Source organism: Gadus chalcogrammus, chromosome 9 (assembly GCF_026213295.1).
Source record: "Gadus chalcogrammus isolate NIFS_2021 chromosome 9, NIFS_Gcha_1.0, whole genome shotgun sequence".
Lineage (NCBI taxonomy): Eukaryota > Metazoa > Chordata > Actinopteri > Gadiformes > Gadidae > Gadus > Gadus chalcogrammus.
Genome location: NC_079420.1, coordinates 23,864,534 through 23,884,737, shown reverse-complemented (window position 1 = coordinate 23,884,737; position 20,204 = coordinate 23,864,534). Strand labels below are relative to the sequence as shown.

General features: G+C 46.9%; 1 protein-coding gene across 1 annotated transcript in view; it reads right to left on the bottom strand.

The window, feature by feature from the left end:
• The window catches only part of LOC130389480 (membrane-associated guanylate kinase, WW and PDZ domain-containing protein 2-like), a 129,186-nt gene that overhangs the window by 28,498 nt on the left and 80,484 nt on the right, over positions 1–20,204 (bottom strand). The window contains exons 11-16 of the mRNA XM_056599285.1: positions 15,990–16,158; positions 6,648–6,679; positions 5,772–5,946; positions 5,409–5,524; positions 4,477–4,669; positions 3,183–3,419 (exon numbers count right to left, since the gene is read on the bottom strand). Coding sequence (XP_056455260.1) covers positions 3,183–3,419; positions 4,477–4,669; positions 5,409–5,524; positions 5,772–5,946; positions 6,648–6,679; positions 15,990–16,158 — 922 coding nt within the window. The remainder of the gene's footprint in view (positions 1–3,182; positions 3,420–4,476; positions 4,670–5,408; positions 5,525–5,771; positions 5,947–6,647; positions 6,680–15,989; positions 16,159–20,204) is intronic.

The window sequence follows — 20,204 nt, the reverse complement described above, 5'->3', positions numbered from 1 at the left end:
AATGACGGGCTGTTTTAAAGTATAACTAATATGAAAAAAAAATAACTCAGGCGCAGTCTCATCTACGAGACGTTTGCTTAGTGACCTATAAGGAAGGCGCTGCAACGAGACGCGACATGGGATGGATCGTCACTTAATTGAAACTTTTTGTTTTCTTTTGGGAGTGTGTGTGTGTTTAACAATGTTTATATATTTTTAATTTGATTGGTTGAACAGCCACCTGCCCAAATTTAATTAAATATAATTTTTTGTCACGTCACCCGCCCGAGTCCGCGGCTGCAACGGCCAACCGCGCATCTCTACGACTGAGCAAGGCCACTCCAGGACTGGACGGATTGGGAAAGAAACGCGCGATGTGGTTTATCTTGATTATGATTGGTGGTCGTGGAATGCCAGTCATTTGGCCAAAGATTTTTTACTATGTAGATAGCAAGCATGTTTCTAGCTCATTATACAGTCGGTTATTTTACAGTCTATGGTCGGTCGGTCCCCCCCCCCCCCCCATGGATCTACACGATTCACATAATTGACCTATTTTGAGTTAAAAATGGCGAATTTCGCTGAAAGGTGAATAGTTTGCAGGTATGAACTTTGAAAAAACAAATGACTGAACATTCATATAAATCTACCTATTTATAAAAGCAAATATTCATTTGGGATAACTCCTTCTGGGGTAGGTTGTTAGTGTTTAAAAAGCAAAGGTCCTTGATATGACCATTAAAAGCACAAATAGGAAAGTAACTCCAAACAGAAATGAACCATCCCTCCTCTTCCTCTCGCTTTCTTTCTTCACTTCTTCTTATCTCAGAATTCAGAGAAAAGTTTTGATGCGAAAAAAATCGGCCTTGTTTTTTGAATGAATGAGATGCCTCAAAATCTTGTGATAAACTCTCACCTGGAGTAGAGTTCATGCTGATTAGCCTCACCTGACAAGTGATTTCGGGTACGGTCAATATAAGCTATCTAAGGTATCAGGTAACATGTCAGATTATGTAATCAAACTGTTTGCTTGACCTTATGTAACAGAACAGAATGCATTTCAGATGCATCATCTTATATCCATGAAGCATATCGGTTCCACTGATCCTGGAGAAACAAGGTCCTCAGATCACAACAAGCTTTCTGTCTGAACCCCAAAGTTCTGAGGTGACAAGGCAAACTAATGTCAATACCATCAACACTACTGATGGACATGAGCCTCTCTCAACGTCTCAAGACACTCACCAAACTAAGACTTGATTCAATTCAACAGGACATGTTTGCTCCTTTGAAATAGAGCTCTTAAGTGAATGACAGCTGCCATTGGTATTTTGAGTCATCTTATTATTATTTTTTCAATGAAAACTTTTTTGTGAATTTTTATTTGAGGAAAAAAAGTATTCTCTGTTAGTTGAGCATTGTTAATGCTCTGAATTAACTGGATAAATAAATCAGAATCCGGAAAAAAGTTTTCATGAAAAAATGTATCTGCTCTGCTCTTGTTTTTCTTAAAGGTTCAAAGGCATGAACATTTCACTTTATGAGGTTTTGTAACATTATTTTGAGTTCCCATAGCCTGCCTATGGTCCCCCAATAGCTAGAAATGGCGTTAGGTGTAAAGCGAGCACTAGGTATCCTGCTCTGACTTTGAAAAAACAAAGCTCAGATGCGGCGATTTGGAATTTTCCAAATTCATGTTACAAAGACATGTTACCTCCCCTTTCTCTGCTTTGCCCACCCAGAGAATTTGGCCCGCCGATGAGACAATGAGCTAGGACGGTGCGAGCGCCACATGTGTTTGTGTGTGAATACACACACTGTAACGCAAGTGTTGTACACTTCTTTATTTGGATAACCGTTCTGCTGTTCGTGTTATGGCGCATAACACGTCAGGTTATCTGACGTCACTGGTGTGTCCACACCTAGTCTCGTAGTGTGGCTTATCTCAGCCATGGTTCAGAAGGAATTGGCGGAAAGGAACTTTGGCTTTGACTCCCTGAAGTACATGAACCGCGACATGGAGGAGAAAGGTATTGTACTCCGGGAGCTGAGCTGCCGGATTGCCGCCGAGCTCCCTGTGCCAGAGCTGCCGGACTGCTGCCGAAGCTTCAGCGGCATTCCGGCAGCTCCGGCGGTGTACTCCCGGAGCTGAACTGCCACCGAAGCTTCGACAGCAGTCCGGCGGGGGTAGCTCGGCAGTCCAGCAGCTCAGCTCCGGGAGTACAATCCCTTTCTCCTCCATGTCTCCTTCTCTGGACTACAGCTCCGGCGGGGGGAGCTCGGCAGCAGTCCGGCAGAGAAAGGGATTGCACTCCCGGAGCTGAGCTGCCGGGCTGCCGCCGAGTTCCCCCCGCCGGAGCTGCTTGTCCGCTCGTCCACAAAATCGTAGCGATGCTCTGATTGGAGGGGAGTGGGGAAGTGGGAGGTAATATTCAATTGCGCCCCCTTCCTACGTGGAAGTGGGAGCCGAAGCTGACTCGCTCGTTTGATATCTCTAGGCGGGGTACTTTCAGAAATGCATATCTCACTCAGGAGCACCATACATGGGAGCACCATCTACCCGCAACAACACCCCAAACCCCAGGAAAAGTGTTGTTTTCATATTATGTCACCTTTAAAAGGGAGCATCCTGCATAATGCTGCTTTAGATAAGAAGGTGAAGGCCATAAAGAGGTGAAGGTTTATTTGTTTGTTAGTTACTTTATTTTCTTGAAATACTTATTTTAAATGTGGGTTGAGGTAGCTCAGAATCTGAGTCTTTCTTATCTTAAATGGTTGCAGTAAGAGGATCTTATTTTTTGCAAATCTTTGAGGTGTGTATGTGTTAAAATAAATATCATTGTACGGTACTCATGAATCTTTGAATCTTTACCTTTACCAGTGCTTTAATATATAGCCTACAGTATGACGGTGACGATAATGATTTTGAAGCTCGTACAAACCCTTATGTAGCCATCTATTTCATACTGTGAACACATTAAAAAAAGAAAGAAAAAAGTATTGGGAGTTGGGGGCCTGTGCCCCAGTAAAGCTCTAGGTCTAGCAACGCCCCTGTTCAAGATAATACGTTTAGAAGAGGAATCATATTCTGTTATGTCCCAACTTTTTTGATTCTAGGTGGATTGTATATTTAGTGTATGGTATTTCTAAAAGAACAAGTGGCTCATAGAACAGCTGAGTGACACTAATGTGTTGTGACTCACTGATGATGGCGGCGTTCTCTGGTCTGTTGAGGGAGCTGATGATGACGAAGCCGAATCCTTCGTTCTCCTTGCGATGGATGATGACATCGCTGGTCTGCAGGCCGCCGCCCTCCAGGGGAGGGGCTGCCACGTGCGGGGGGCCAGTGGTGCTGAGGCCTGAGGCCGCGTCGCTCCGCGGGGAGCTGTGCTGGGTGGAGATGGAGCCCGGGCTGCGGCCGTTCACTGGACAAGCCTCACCTGAGGAGACACACCTAGTGAACACCTGTGGGTCGTGGTAACTAGAGGCAGAGCCAGTTAACTAGAGGAGTATCCAGGCAACTAGAGGAAGAGCCAGCTAACTAGAGGAGTATCCAGGTAACTAGAGGCAGAGCCCGGTAACTAGAGGTAGAGCCAGGTAAATTGAGGAAGAGACAGTTAACTAGAGGCAATAATAATGATAATAATAATTGATTGAATTTATTAAGTGCTTTTCTAGCCACTCAAAGACAGTTTACAGTGAAGGGGGGACCTCACTCACCACCACCAGTGTGCAACCCCCACTGGGGTGATGCACGGCAGACAATCTGCACCAGAACGCTCACCACACACCAGCTTGAGGTGGAGAGCGAGGGAATTAATGAGTCAGCCAATTAAACAGGAGTATGATTAGGGGGCCAGACTGAATGAGCCTGGTTGGGCAGTTTTAGCCAGTCACTGCACTGGGGCATGGGGATTAATGTTAATGCCAGAGGGAAGAGTGCCACCTATTGGCCACCCCCCGACACCGCTAACAGAACCCGGTATTCCCAGGCGGTCTCCCATCCAAGTCTTAATAGAGGTGCATCCAGGTTACTAGAGGTAGATCAAGATAACTGCCACTACCAACAACAAAACAGAAAAACAGGGGCTACAAAACCTAATCCAATACCAGTACCATTGCCTCTCACTGCAGACAGTATTTTCTCCCCATACACTGGCTGTCCCAGGGGAGGTGAGAGATGATACAACCAGACACCAGGAGATGATAAAGGCCCTATCGGTACAAGACAACCGGTACCATGCAATCTTTACTGACCACAGGGAGTCAGGCCCTTTGCTTAATGTCCAACAGACGGGGCTATTCTACAGCACACGTCCCTGTCTCCATCCTGGGGCATTGAGGGTTGAGCTGCCCCTACTGGGCATCACTTCTACCGGCACAAGGATGGGCCAGACCAGCCCTGCAGTTGAGCCGGTGGCAGGTGAGCTGGAACAACAACAGTACACAACAATAAAACCTGGACAGCTCCCAGACAGCATGAACCCTGGGGCTGACCTGGGATCAGCAGCCGCCTCCTCACGGTCAGGCTGACCTGCCCGTTGCGGGCGGCCGCGTGCATCAGGTCGATGACGTAGCGGTGGGGTTTCCCCGCCACCACCATCTTGTCCACAGAGATGAGCTCGTCGCCAGGCCTCAGCCGTCCGTCCCGCTCAGCAGGGGTGTTCTCGATGATGGCCCCGATCACGATCTGTGGAGGAGCGGACAGGGTTAGTGGAGCGGACAGGGTGAGGAGGGGCTGGTTTAATCTGAGAGGAACCCCCGGGACCTGATCTACCGCAAAACAAATCCAATATTCCTGTTTCACCTCACTTGAACTGTGTGTGAGTACGTCTGTGTGTGTTTACGTGTGTTTGTGTACGTGTGTTTGTGTACGTGGGTGCATAATTGTATGTGTGGACGTGTGTGTTTACGTGTGTGCATACGTGTGCGTGTGTGTACGTGTGTGTGTGTACATGTGTGTGTATGTATGTGTGTTGTGGCAACCTGGCCCGGCCCAATTAAGGAGATGCAGAGCACCTGAGGAACAGGTGGAGAAGCAGGGCTTAAATAGCCTGCTTCTCCACTCATGCTCTCCCAGCCATGTTGCTCCTGTACGGAGAGACCGGTCCTCGTGGGTGACGGGGATTCCACCCACGAAGGAGGGGACCGTTGATTCCTCCCAGGTTTTAACGTTATTTTGTGTTTCTTCAGCTAGAGACTTTATGTTTGAGTTTGGAATAAAACATGCCTTTTTGGTTTTTCCCCACAAAATGGTGTCCTGTTTGGGAGGAGGTGGTTCGCTCACCGTGCCGGGTTGCCACAGTGTGTATGCGTTTTTTGTGTACGTGTGTGCGTATTTATGGCTACATGTACATTCATCCGTGTGTGTGCGTCTGTGTGTGGGCGTGCGTGTGTGTGCGTGGTGCTCCAGCCCGTCCCATACGAGCCTTGTCGCGGGCGTCCGGACTCACAGCCTGCACGGCCTCGTCTCCCCCCAGGATGCGGAACCCAAAGCCGGTCTTCTCCCTGAGCAGGTGGACCTCCACCTCCTGGTACTCTGGGCCTGGTCCAGAATGAACACACTCCTATTACAACAGGTAGGAGAGAGAGAGAGAGGGGAGGGAGAGAGAGAGAGGTAGAGAGAGAGAGCGAGGTAGAGAGAGAGAGCGAGGTAGAGAGAGAGAGAGAGCGGTAGAGAGAGAGAGAGAGAGAGAGAGAGAGAGAGAGAGAGAGAGAGAGAGAGAGAGAGAGAGAGAGAGAGAGAGAGAGAGAGAGAGAGAGCGAGAGGGGGGGGGGGGGGTTAAACTCACGCCGACTCTCGTAGATGGCCCTGGACTTCTCGTACAGGTCGTAGGGGTCTGGTTTGCTGAGGTCGTAGGGGTCCGTGGGGTCAGGGACTGACGAGCGGTGCTGAGGAAAGACCGCTCCGGGGGTGAGGACGGAGCCCCCCTTTGGGCTGCCATGGGGGTCCCACTGCTCCCCCAACTACAACACATACACACAGATACACTTTACATCTGTTTAAGAATGGTTCATTTAATGCAAAAAATCTAAATCCCTTATTATAGCAAATATTGCAGAAGATGGTGTGAAGGTGAGGACAATGTCAGGCAGCGATGGGAGGACATCTGGAAGTGGTCAAAGAAGACCAAAGAATGAAGATCTAGACGCAGCACCGTGACCCCAAAGGCAGACATTTGAGGTGCAGATCCACCTTCTACGAAGTAATTTGTAAGAAGTAATCCATATTTTGCACATTGAGGGCAGGAATTAATTTGCCGTCTCCCATTAGTGTATGACCAGAACTAATCTGGATTCAATCTGTAAGAAGCTTCTAATAAGTAATAATTAATAATAAAATAATAATAACTGAAATCCTAACTGAGTAAAGACAACTAATATTGGCTTTATAATCTGAGAATGAAATCCCATTTCCTCCATTGATGAGTTCTGCCACCAGACCCCACAAAGCCACCAGCATTACAGAGCTGGAGCTGTGCGAGACGACAGCACAAGCATCAGATGAACACACACATGGTTATTCACAACAAGTCACACCCACCCACCCACACACACACACACACACACACACACCCACCCACCCACACACCCACACACACACACACACACACACACACACACACACACACACACACACACACACACACACACACCTGTGTCTTTACCTGTTTGGCAGTCTTCCACGGAGAGATGTGACCTGGTGAAACAGAAGAACAGTCAGTACCTCCGGCTGGTGGAGAGACCAGCTCCAGAAGAACAGTCAGTACCTCCAGCTGGTGGAGAGACCAGCTCCAGGAGAACACAGTCAGTACCTCCAGGTGGTGGAGAGACCAGCTCCAGAAGAACAGTCAGTACCTCCAGCTGGTGGAGAGACCAGCTCCAGGAGAACACAGTCAGTACCTCCAGCTGGTGGAGAGACCAGCTCCAGAAGAACACAGTCAGTACCTCTAGCTGGTGGAGAGACCAGCTCCAGGAGAACACAGTCAGTACCTCCGGCTGGTGGAGAGACCAGCTCCAGGAGAACACAGTCAGTACCTCCAGGTGGTGGAGAGACCAGCTCCAGAAGAACAGTCAGTACCTCCGGCTGGTGGAGAGACCAGCTCCAGGAGAACACAGTCAGTACCTCCAGGTGGTGGAGAGACCAGCTCCAGGAGAACACAGTCAGTACCTCCAGCTGGTGGAGAGACCAGCTCCAGAATAACACAGTCAGTACCTCTAGCTGGTGGAGAGACCAGCTCCAGGAGAACAGTCAGTACCTCCGGCTGGTGGAGGGACCAGCTCCAACTCTAAAGTAGAGAGAACACAGTCCTCCCCTGACACTCTCTGGTCTAAGCAGCAGCTCCAACAGAGCTGGATACATATATATTTATGTGCGTATATACTAGTGCTGTCAAGCGATTCAAATATTTATCGCATTAATGTCACAGTTAACTCGCGATTAATCGCAAATGTTTTCTATTCTAAATATCCCTTGATTTCGTGCTGCTAGCCTTTTAGTGAGATCAGAGAGTGTTGAGAAGGACAGTAAGAGGAGAGACCCGCAGTGAATTCAACCCGGTCCACATCGGGTAGGTGCATGACAGTGGTAGGCCTACCGTTAAACTTCAATAGCCCAGGCTTTTATTTGTTTCAATCACTGAACTTTCGAACAAAACTCTTGCTCAGCAAAGATGGGAAATACTATTATAACATTTATTATTTAAACCAGAATGAATATTCCCACTGTACGTAGGCCTATACACATTACCAGGCTATCTACACACACACACACACACACACACACACACACACACACACACACACACACACACACACACACACACACACACACACACACACACACACACACACACACACACACACACACACACACACGGTGGCGGAGTGGTAATCGGGAGAGTCCGGAGAAATCCTGATGGGCCGTTAACATTTCGGGGCTGTCGGGCTGACTACTGCGGGATAAAAATATTGCGTTTATAAAAGTTCCTTGCAGCGCCGTCCGGCAGCCTGAGCTGTGCGCCCGCAACCTCTCACTCACTCAACAAAACAGCCGCAACAACTGTGAACGTCGCAACCAAGTCGATTTTGTCTAGAGGGGAGTAACTGAGCGGCCCCTCCCGAAGTGGTACAGCCCAGGTGGGCCTTGAACTGTGATTGGTCAGAAAGACGTAACAGCTAAGGACAACATTGAAGTTGTCCTTAGCTGAGCGAGTTTTTCACCCGCTCCGTATCCGTGCTTGCCCCAACAAGTTTGTGCGGCAAACTTGTTGTTTTGTTTCCGGTGTATCTAGATCCGGTATGGTGTTGTAGTTTTTCTAACGCGACTAGTTGTTGCTAGACAGCAGGTGAAAAGAATATGTTTACCATTGTGCGTTAAAAAAATTATCGCCGTTAAAACTGCTTTGCGTTAACGCTGTTAATAACGCGTTAAACTGACAGCACCAATATATATACATATTAGGAATGGGCGTGAGGAATCGATTACTCGAGTACTCCTCGTTACAAATGAACTCGGTTGGTGGACAGACAAACTCGAGTTTGCATATACACACACAAACAAAGTTTTCTGAAGCAAATGTATCAATTTTCTGTGCGGCGCCACTAACGCATGCCGTGGGCACAAAGCAAATGAAATGTATCAAATTCCTGTGTAGCGCGTGCCGTGCCGTGTGCAGGCACGCCAGAATTCAAAAAGTTAAGAGATGGCGGTAAAAGCAAAGCGCAGCGAAGAATTGAAATACTTTAGGAGATCATAAGGTGAAATGTAAAATATGCCAAGCGAAATCGAGCTACCAGTGTACTACAAGTACCATGCGGCAACATCCTTATCCTCATCCTCATCGTCATCCGCTTATCCGTGGTCGGGTCGCGGGGGGAGCAGCTCAAGCAGGGGGCCCCAGACTTCCCTTTCCCGGGCCACATTGACCAGCTCTGACGGGGGGATCCCGAGGCGTTCCCAGCCCAGTGTTGAGATATAATCTCTCCACCTAGTCCTGGGTCTTCCCCGAGGTCTCCTCCCCACTGGACGTGCCTGAAACACCTCCCAAGGAAGGCGCCCAGTGGGTATCCTTACCAGAAGCCCGAACCACCTCAGCTGACTCCTTTCTAAGTAAAGGAGCAGCGGCTCTAATCCGAGTTCCTCACGGATGGCTGAGCTTCTCACCCTATCCCTAAGGGAGACGCCAGCCACCCTTCTGAGAAAACTCATCTCGGCCGCTTGTACCCGCGATCTCGTCCTTTCGGTCATCACCCAGCCCTCATGACCATAGGTGAGGATAGGAACGAAGATCGACCGGTAGATCGAGAGCTTTGCCTTGCGGCTCAGCTCTCTTTTCGTTACAACGGTGCGGTAAAGCGAACGCAATACCGCCCCCGCTGCTCCGATTCTCCGGCCAATCTCACACTCCATAGTACCCTCACTCGCGAACAAGACCCCGAGGTACTTGAACTCCTTCACTTGGGCTAAGGACTAATTTCCTACCCGGAGTAAGCAATCCACCGGTTTCCTGCTAAGAGTCATGGCCTCAGATTTAGCGGCAACATATGCTCCTGAAACACAACGGTGAGTTCGGGAAAGCAGACCCGCAGCAACCAAGTGTGTCGGCTATTTTCACCGCCGCGAGTATTTCCATAGTCCATTTGCTGCCGTTTTATTTGCAGCTTTAAATTATTTGCAATGGTTAGGCTACTTGTTTCGTTTTTGTTTTTTTTAAATCGTTACAGGCCTTGGTTCGACGTGATTTAAATTGTGAGACGCATATTTATTTTTGTAAGGAAAATGTGTTTTGAACGTTTGCAAAAATAAATAATGTATACTCTGATAACTGACTGTTTTGATGAAGAATAAGCATTACATGTTTGGTTGGTAATATTGCCGTTCATCATTAGGCCTATTCCTGCTGCAGATGCGTTGCATTCTAAAAATAGATTTAATTAAACGATTAAACTCGATTGATCCTCGAGGAATTCCTTCGATCACTCGAGTTTGGAATTTATTACTCGTGCCCATCCCAAATACATATACACATAAACGGTCTGCTACAGGCCAGACTCTGGCATGCAACCATTAAATACACTTAAAGGGGCACTATTATGCCAACAATAAAGGGTTGTCTAGAACAGCGGTCCCCAACCACCGGGCCGCGGACCGGTACCGGGCCGCGGGACATTCCTAACCGGGCCGTAGGTTAGTAGGCTACTACATAAAAATAAAATAAATAAAATAAAATAAAAATGAGATGAGATTGCACATAACATGTTTGCATTTTTGGCAAGGTCTGAACTTATTTTCTTAGGCATAACTGTCTGTCTTTCCCGTCCTCAACACGTATTGGCTTCAGCGGCTGCGCGCGCAGCCTAAGCTCACTTCACTGGTTCAGTTCAACAGTAGTGTCACACTATGAGCTCAGCTCAACCTGACAGTCCGGAGGGGAGAATGACGACTGTCTTTAAACTGGCAGATAAAGTTGCTGCATTTAAAGCCAATCTTGATTTGTGGGGACGACGAGTGGACAGGGGAGTATTCGATATGTTCCAAACATTAGTGGGGATTTTGGGAGAGACTGAGGCAGGGCCCATTCTCTCGCAGCTGGTGCGCGATCACCTTGTTGCGCTTTCAAATGAATTTGAACGTTACTTCCCATCCTCCAAAGATCCACGGCGAACGAATGAGTGGATCGGCAACCCATTTGTCAATGTCCCAAATCACTTGTCAGTGCAGGAGGAAGATCAAATGATCGAAATAGCTAATGATGGTGGTCTTAAAAGTGTGTTTGAGCAAACCTCTCTGGCGGGTTTTTGGATCAAAAACAAAGCGGAGTATCCCGAGATATCCGTAAAAGCGCTGAAAACGTTGCTTCCATTTCCCACCACGTACCTATGCGAGGCCGGGTTTTCGGCAATGACTGCAACTAAAAAAAAATTGCGCAATCGATTGGACATTTCAAACACGCTAAGGGTGTCACTGTCTTCCGTCACCCCCAGATGGAACCTTCTTGTTGCAGGGAAACAAGCACAGGGCTGATTAAAAATGAATTGTAGCCTATTCTGTGGCCTCACAAACGCGTGTTAAGTTCCCTTACTGACATTTTGTGTTGTGCATGTTTACACTTGATAGATGTTACTTCAAGTTTAGTTCAATATATTTATGTTCATAGTTGTTCATTTTTCACTTGTTCAAGTTCACATTATTTTTTAACAGTTTGTTCACACCTTCACTGTTCATACATAACTGGAACTAGTTATTTTAAATGAATACATGCACAACACTATATGAAAATATCAACAAATTGGCAACCTCTGTGCAACATGGTAAGTTTTTGTTTATGCTGTTATACACACACATGATTTATCATGTATTTACCCTAGCTTAACTGACTAAGCTTGCGGCTAGTAGACTACACGTACTATTCAAGCGTCCGTAACAAACTTTTTGTGTCCCGACATGGCATATTGTTGACTACTTTTGTCCATCAAAATACACCGTTATAACTTATAACATCTCTAACTACCTAGGTGCACCTGTGGGAATTGTGCCACTATGCCCAACGAAGTGGAGAACGTCTGCTGCAGAGAAATCCCAAACGTAAAACTGATGAGCTTTAGGCTAAGCTACACCGTTTGTTGAGAACGATCTCATGTCATATATCTATCATCTTCGGAGGACGTTATGATATAAATATATGTATATATTAGAGCTGTCAAGCGATTAAAATATTTAATCGTGATTAATCGCATTAATGTCATAGTTAACTCACGATTAATCGCGTTTAATCGCAAATTATTTTTCTATGCTAAATATCCCTTGATTTTTTTGTCCCATAATTCTTCTCATTTTAATTATCTTATCAACATGGTGAAGTGCATCGGCTTGCCTTGTGCAAATAATTTTTTATTGATAACAACATTGGCATATACTGATCAAAACAGGACGATACAAAAAAAGAGCCTATAGTGCAATTAAACGACTGCTTTGAACAAATGTAATTTGAACATAGCAGTCAGGCTACTGCTTCTATGTTTTGAGCCAAAACATTTTTTTTTAATTTTTTTTTTAAAATAAAACAATTGCGTTAATCGCGCGATAATTTTTTTAACACCGTTAAAATTGGTTTGCGTTAACGCCGTTAATAACGCGTTTAACTGACAGCTCTAGTATATATATATATGTATATGTATATATATGTATGTATGTATGTTTATACATCCTCAGAAGATGAGTAGCCTACCACTATCACCACAAAACCCTATAAGGAACCTCTAGTAAACTATGTTGCATGTTTAGATCATCTCTACCATATAGCAACAGTAATACCAGTCCACTTGTAATGGAAAACGAGTAATCTCACCATTCTCCTCACCTGTTTGCTGTAGTACCAGCCAACTTTACCATGTTTGTTATGTGAAGTCATTAGTGTTACCATTTTTTGTAAATAACAATCCTACTCTTAGGATTGCTTCAGCAATACCAGTTACGAGAAATCTCACCTGTACACTGTTGTCTCAGCCATCTATTTACTGTATAACAATCATCGTTATGTAGAACTAATCAGTGATTGAAAATGTTCAATAAAAGTATGACTGGAAAACAGATGTTGCTTCCTGAATCTGTATTGTCCTATGCAGTCGTGTTGTACTCTTTGATGTCAAGGTCACTTTACACAGTAGTTATTTTGTCTTATTTTATTTATTAGGTACTAAGACGAATGAGCCAAGTGCCAGAATCAATAACCTGCAGGACACAACATCAAGGCCTACAGCCTGTGTGCCTATTCACATAGTCTACAAAATATCTACAATATGTACAAGTATGATTATGGACCTGTGAGGCACACAACAGATGAAGAGTAAGTCATTTTGGCTGTAAGCTCCTACTAAACAAAACCAAAGCAATACTATACTATTAATATTATTATGTGATTTGAATCAATTTACCATTAAAAGAAAAACAGAATAAAACTATTAGGCCGCGATCTACGGGGCCTTACCGTGCACCCCCATCTCCCAACGAAGCCAACTATTTTTTTTTTCATTATAATATATCATTTATATATATAATATATAACCCTAACCCATATAAAAAAAGTTGAAAACTTTTTAACTTTATGCAAATGACTATGACGCGCTTCAGCGGCCAAACACTGACAGCCAATCGGAATGTAGACGCTCTTCGCTTGCGTGGATCCCAGGGAACACCGGCAGGCACTTTGGTTCCTACCTACCTTTATTCACTCACTGAACAAAATGTCGGCTGAAGTATTAATCGCGGCTGTAACTGGGCACCCGGTGTTGTACGAACCAACCCTTTTTCAGTTCAGAGATCGAAACGCCATAGTGGTTTGGATACCAAGTGATGACAAGCGGGAGTATTTATACATCTAGAACGTTCGTATTTAAGCGGGAATCATTTTCATTTGCTCTCCATGCCACCAATCTAACCAACCAATCGCGTGTAGCATGCTTTAAACAAAACCAAAAAACTTTTTGAAATCGTCACATAGTGGTGGATTCAATGATTCGTTTCTGTGACCCAGTTCGCTTGATTCAGTTCGCCACGAGGAGTCGTTCGCGAATCGTTCGTTCGTTCGTTCGTTCAGTCGAGTTTCCGGTGAATCGAATGGTGAACGAGACGACCGAACGAACGAGAGAGACGAACCGGTTCAGTTCGTTCATTTGAGCCGGTTCGCGAACGAACGAGCCAACACTATCGTCACATAAACAAACTAATCGACAAGACGAGGGATAAATGACAAGGGATATATCTCTTGTCTTTTATCCCTCTATTCCCCACTATTCACGGAGCCTGAGGTGAATAATTGTGAATTAAATAGTCTAGATAGATAGCCTAGTCAAGTCTGTATTAATACCAAACGACACAAATCGTCGGGAATCCATAGGTGGTTCGGCCCACACAGGACAGTAGCCTACAAGACCACACAGAACAAGTCTGACTGGACATACACACAATACATCACATTAAAACTAGACACGCATTGATAGATAGACAGATAGGCCTAGATAGATAGATATGTTCCATTATTTGCCTTGCGGAGCCAACCAGTCCTGTGCACGTATGCAAATTAGCCATGTGCGCCAATGTCTATTTGTTTTGAGTGCGACGAATGAGTGCAGATCATGATTTGCAGATGCAGATCAGTGAAACATATTTTAACTAGCCTACTACAGCACGCAGGGTTTTTTGTTCTCGGTTGTAATTAGCCTACATTTTAGGATTTTTTTTATATTGGGGGGAATCACTGTCCTACTTGTTGTCGACGAACTTTATCCAACAATCAAAACCGTCTCGGCAATATGGCCAAGGTGTATGGGAGAGTTCACTCTTTGATATGGCTGTCTGTAGGGCCTACTAAAAGCATACGGCTCCTTTAAATGCGTCTGCATAATTTAATTGTACGTCATGAGCGACCAAAGCGACCAAAGCGAACAGAAAAATTCCCAGCGAAACTTTGTGAGCGTTTGGTCGCTCCTGGTGTGGACGTACAACCCCCCGACCCCAGCGTGTCCAGGAACGCAGCAAAAGGTGATTGATGACGCTCTCCCATTGAGGTTAGGGTTAGGGTTAGTCGCCATGTACCGGACGTAAAAGAAAGCCGGGGAGAGAATCCCAACGTGCCATTTCTAGGCAGCTCGGTAACAGTGATTTGCGGTAGTCATTTACTCCCCCTTGTGGGAATCTTGTGGTATTGTAACTTTGCCAACCATTTATATACCCAAAAATATATATAAAGCGCAATAGGAGAAGGAAAAAACGGAAAAGCATAATAGGACCCCTTTAAATAAATGCCAAGCGCTTTTTCCGTGAAGACCATCCTAGCCTCTCCAGGGTGAAGTCGGAGATTCTTTAAGAGAATCACTGTTGGAACCCAATGTACCCAACAGTGCTGTTACTTTGTGCCTTTACTACGACACAAACACACGTGCTGCACATTTCTGGAACAAATGCGGAAGAAAAAATTTGGAGAAAGGTCGCTCCCGGTTCCTCAGTGGTCATTAACATCTCCTGGAGACTCCTCAGTGGTCATTAAGGTCTCCTGGAGGCTCCTCAGTGGTCATTTAGGTCTCCTGGAGGCTCCTCAGTGGTCATTAAGGTCTCCTGGAGACTCCTCAGTGGTCATTAAGGTCTCCTGGAGGCTCCTCAGTGGTCATTAAGGTCTCCTGGAGGCTCCTCAGTGGTCATTAAGGTCTCCTGGAGGCTCCTCAGTGGTCATTTAGGTCTCCTGGAGGTTCCCTCTCGCTGAGCCACGCATGGCAGTGACACACACAGGTCGCTATGGGTCATGAATTAATCCCATCTGTCAGCTGAAGATCTAAACCCTGTGGGAGGATAGAGCACTCTACTGGGTCTGTTCTGGGGTCGGTTCCCATGCAGTAGTGCCTCTCTACTGGGTCTGTTCTGGGGTCGGTTCCCTTGCCTCTCTACTGGGTCTGTTCTGGGGTCAGTTCCCACGCAGTAGTGCCTCTCTACTGGGTCTGTTCTGGGGTCGGTTCCCTTGCCTCTCTACTGGGTCTGTTCTGGGGTCAGTTCCCACGCAGTAGTGCCTCTCTACTGGGTCTGTTCTGGGGTCAGTTCCCATGCAGTATTACAGAACTTGTCTTAGGTGTGATGTGATGTTCTGGGGTTGTGTGAGTACAAAAGGGTTAGGTAAAAACACACTTGACGAAAAGTGTCCTTGACCTTGAGGCCTCCGAGACAGACGGGTTACAAACAAACACCAACAAATCTTGGTCCGACTCTCAACACCAACCGGAGGACGATTTGCCAGACCAATCCTTTTTGAGTGCACAGGAACAGGAGGTTGGTAAGATTGTTTAAGTTCCAGCTGACCAAGACTTCATGAATGTTTTCTGATGTTCAGATTGTGCAAATGGCAGGAATTTCCCTTTCTTACAATCCTGAGCACCAACCAACCGGCAAGTCAGACAGGCAGAATAGAGACAACAGCTCTAGACCTCAAACATACAGACAGTAAACAAAGCAGCCATCTCACCTGAGGCGGGTCTCTGGATGAGCAGTTGAGCCTCTCCGCCGACGGGACACTCCTTCAGCAGCTCCACCACACGGCCATGTCCCGCCCCCGCCACCGCCTGCTGGTTCACCTCCAGGATCAGGTCCCCCTCCAGCAGACCGCCTGCCCCCTGGGAGCCCGGGTCCAGGACCTGCACCCAGAGGCAAGAGGAGAACCAGGACTTACTGTACCCCTGTATCATAGAGAACCAGGACTTGCTGTACCCCTGTATCATAGAGAACCAGGACTTACTGTACCCCTGTATCATAGAGAACCAGGACTTACTGTACCCCTGTATCATAGAGAACCAGGACTTACTGTACCCCTGTATCATAGAGAACCAGGACTTACTGTACCCCTATATCATAGAGAACCAGAGATTTACTATACAACTATATCATAGAGAACCAGAGACTACATATACACCTATATCATAGAGAACCAGAGACTACCTATACACCTATATCATAGAGAACCAGAGACCAACTATACACCTATATCATACAGAACCAGAGACCACCTTTACACCTATATCATAGAGAACCAGAGACTACCTATACACCCATATCAAAGAGAGCCAGAGACTACACACCTATATCAGAGAGAACCAGAGACTACCTAGACACCTATATCATAGAGAACAAGAGACGACCTATACACCTAAATCATAGAGAGCCAGAGACTACCTATACACCTATATTGCCATGGCTACCAGAGAGGACGCTGGCGTTGTTTGTTCGCCGCTTCTCTGATCACGACTTTTTTCGATTTTTGTGACTGATAAAATAGTTTTCCTGTGCTTTTTTTCACTTTTATTTTTTCACTTTTAACAAGCTATTGTCACGAGCCCTTCCAGTTTTTCGGGACATTGATTTTTAGCCTCACCGACGTTGTTAGCTGGGTAGTTAGGCATCTAGCTTTTTCTGACGTCTTCCAACTGTCAATATTGCCTCACCGGGAAAAGAGCCATCTGGTTCCAACAACAACTTATATCGCCTTGCCGGACAACTTTCAGCCACTCGCCTCCCGATCCCTGCTAGTGGGTCCCCCCTCTCTCATCTATCGAGTGGCGGCTGACGCTAGGCTGCTCCGTCGGTCAGACCTGATCACATCGATCCTCCTCACTTTGTATGGACTCTCCCCACAGTCAGTGTAGGAGCCATGTTTGTGGTTTCATGATTTCTGATTTCTGATTTAGTTTTCATTTAAGTTATGACCACAGTTTGCAAGCCAGGAAAAGAAAATGGTGATTTATTTATTGACACCTACCTGCTTACGTCATTTATCAGGTGGCACGTAACCCCTCCCCCTTGACTTGCCGGCGTACCGGCTAATTGAATAAATAGTGGGTTTAGTTTGAGGGTAGCGTGATAGCGAGGCGGAAAAGTTTCCGACCATATACTCCCGTATTCTTGTAAAGGTATATCATGTATTATCATTTCTCATCCTTTGGACTGTAACAGAGAGTAAACCGGAATTGTTCTGATTAAAACACCAATCATATGAACTTTCTGCGAGTGCTCTTACTGGGACAAGTGCGTCGGGACCCTCGCCATTCACCTTGCGTGGCAATACCCAGAGCAAAGAATTGCCATTTCAGTCAGTCTTTTCCCTGGTCCATCTCCTCCTGTCTTGCCGTGGGTAATCCTGGTCTACACTGCTGTCATCCATCTCTGTGTACCGGGCCCGCGGCTAGCCGCTATCGCTGAGCTGTTGCTCCTTTCGCCCGGCAGCATCATGCTCACCTATTCGCCTGCACATCTGTTTGGTATGTTCAACTACTCCCTCCCATCATCCATCTCAGTCATCAAACAACTTGGACTCCATCCACAGGAACTCCCGCCGTAGATTTGTTTTGTCCCAGCACGGTCTCTGCGTCCCATTCACCCGGGCCGTGTTCCAATACCCGTACTGTCCATACTGCGTACTCAAAATTTGAGTACGCAGTACGTTCATATTCAGATCCGGCGAAAAGAAGTATACTTCGAGGACCCGGATGCCGTACTCAAAAGGACACTCCCCGTACTCAACGGCAGCCATCTTAGCTACGTAGCGGAAGAGGCGGAGCCAGGCAGAGCCAAAGTCGGCGCATTTTCCACATAGCCTGCATTAATAGTCATTTTGTAGTTTTTATAGTTTTTATAGCTTTTTATAGCTGCTAGGCGTAAAGAGTTCACCGTTCAAAGCGGGATGTTTATTGCGGGGGAGGAGCCGCGGCGGCAGTCGTGATCTTAATTTCCGGTAAGTGCACCACGGAGTACTCGATTTGGAACAGCACTCACATCTGAAAAATTACCGTACTCAAGTGAGTACGGATAGTGCAGATAGTGTACTTCCTTTAAGTATACTCATGGAAGTACGGGTATTGGAACACGGCACAGGTCAACTGCACGCTCCGTCACGCCCCTCCCACGTCATCAGGACTCAGCTGCTTCCGGACCTTTCAACGCTGCCGTTAGGCAGCAGCTCACCAGGCAGGTGAGCTCCCCTCTGTCCTCCCGCACAGCTATCCTGACTAACCTCAGACCTCTCCAACCTGCCCCGATCCAACCCCCCTCTGGCTGTGTCAACTTTGCCCTCCTCAACACTCGTTCACTCACCAATAATACCCCATCATACATGAACTCATCCTTGATAATAACCTCGACCTCCTTCTACTTACTGAAACCTGGCAACAACAACCCAATGAATTTTTCTCCCTCAACCAAGCATCTCCCCCTGGTTTCAGCTACATCGCCAAACCCCGCCCCTCTCGCCGTGGAGGTGGTCTCGCCGTCATACATAAAGAGACCTATTTGATTAAAGAACTCACCCTCCCTTTAGTAATATCATCCTTTGAATTCATTGCTTTTAAAGCCCCCTCCGCCACAACAGTTATCCTCATCTACCGGCCACCCAAACCTAATCCCTCATTCCTCTCTGACCTCACTGAACTCCTCACACTAGCATCAACCCTCTCTCCACGTCTGCTGTTACTTGGTGATTTTAATATCCACATGGACTCCCCCACTTGCAAGCTCTCATTTGAATTCACCACTTTATTGGAAAATTTCTCTCTCGCCCAACATGTCACCTTCCCCACCCATGACAAAGGACACATCCTTGACCTTGTCTGCTCCATTAATCTCCCTGTACTTGACCTCCGGCCATGCCCCTTTCCCCTCTCTGATCACAACCTTTTACGGTTCTCCATCCTCTCCCCCATCTCCCGCCACCGCCTCCTTAGAGAAATCACCTTCCGTAACCTAAAATCCATTGACCGCCACCATCTCTCTGACCTGCTCTCCTCCACCCTCCCCCTGGACTCAACCCTCATCTCACCTGATGAGCTCACAAACCACCTTAATGCTACCCTGTCTTCCTCCCTCAACACCCTGGCCCCCCTCAAAACCAAAACTGTCTCCTTTAATACCTCCTCACCCTGGTTCACACCTGCACTCCGCAAATTGAAACAAACCGGCCGCCAACTTGAACGACTCTCCAAAAAAACCTCACTCACAGTCCACCATCAAGCCTACAAACTCCACCTCACTGCCTACAAAGACGCCCTCATCGCCGCCAAGTCTGCATACCTCTCTGCCATCTTTTCTGACCCCTGTCAAAACCCCAGAACCCTCTTCTCCACAGTGAGCAACCTCCTCAAACCGCGGACCAGCACCCTCTCCACCTCCACCCCAGATCTCTGCAACTCATTCCTCCAGTTCTTCGCCGACAAAATCACTGCAATCAACCATTCACTATTCCCTGTACATAACCCCCCTGCACACTCAATGGCCTCTCCCCTACCCATCTCTCTGGACCTCCCAACACCTCCTCCCCATTGCCGTCTCACCCACTTTGACCTGATTACCCCTCCTGCACTCTCCAAACTTATAGGCTCCTCCAAACCTACTACCTGCTCCCTCGATCCCCTCCCCACTCCCCTGCTCAAGTCCTGCCTCCCTGTTCTCTGCCCTTACCTCACTAAGCTCTTCAACTCCTCACTGTCCCATGGAACGGTCCCCTCTGCCCTCAAATCTGCTGCTGTCACCCCCACCCTCAAGAAACCTGGTCTCGACCCCTCCTCCCTCAGTAACTACCGCCCAATCTCCAACCTCTCCTGCCTCTCCAAAACCCTTGAACGCATCGTCACCACACAACTCCAATCCCATCTCCACGCCAATAACCTTTTTGAATCCCTCCAATCTGGCTTCCGCC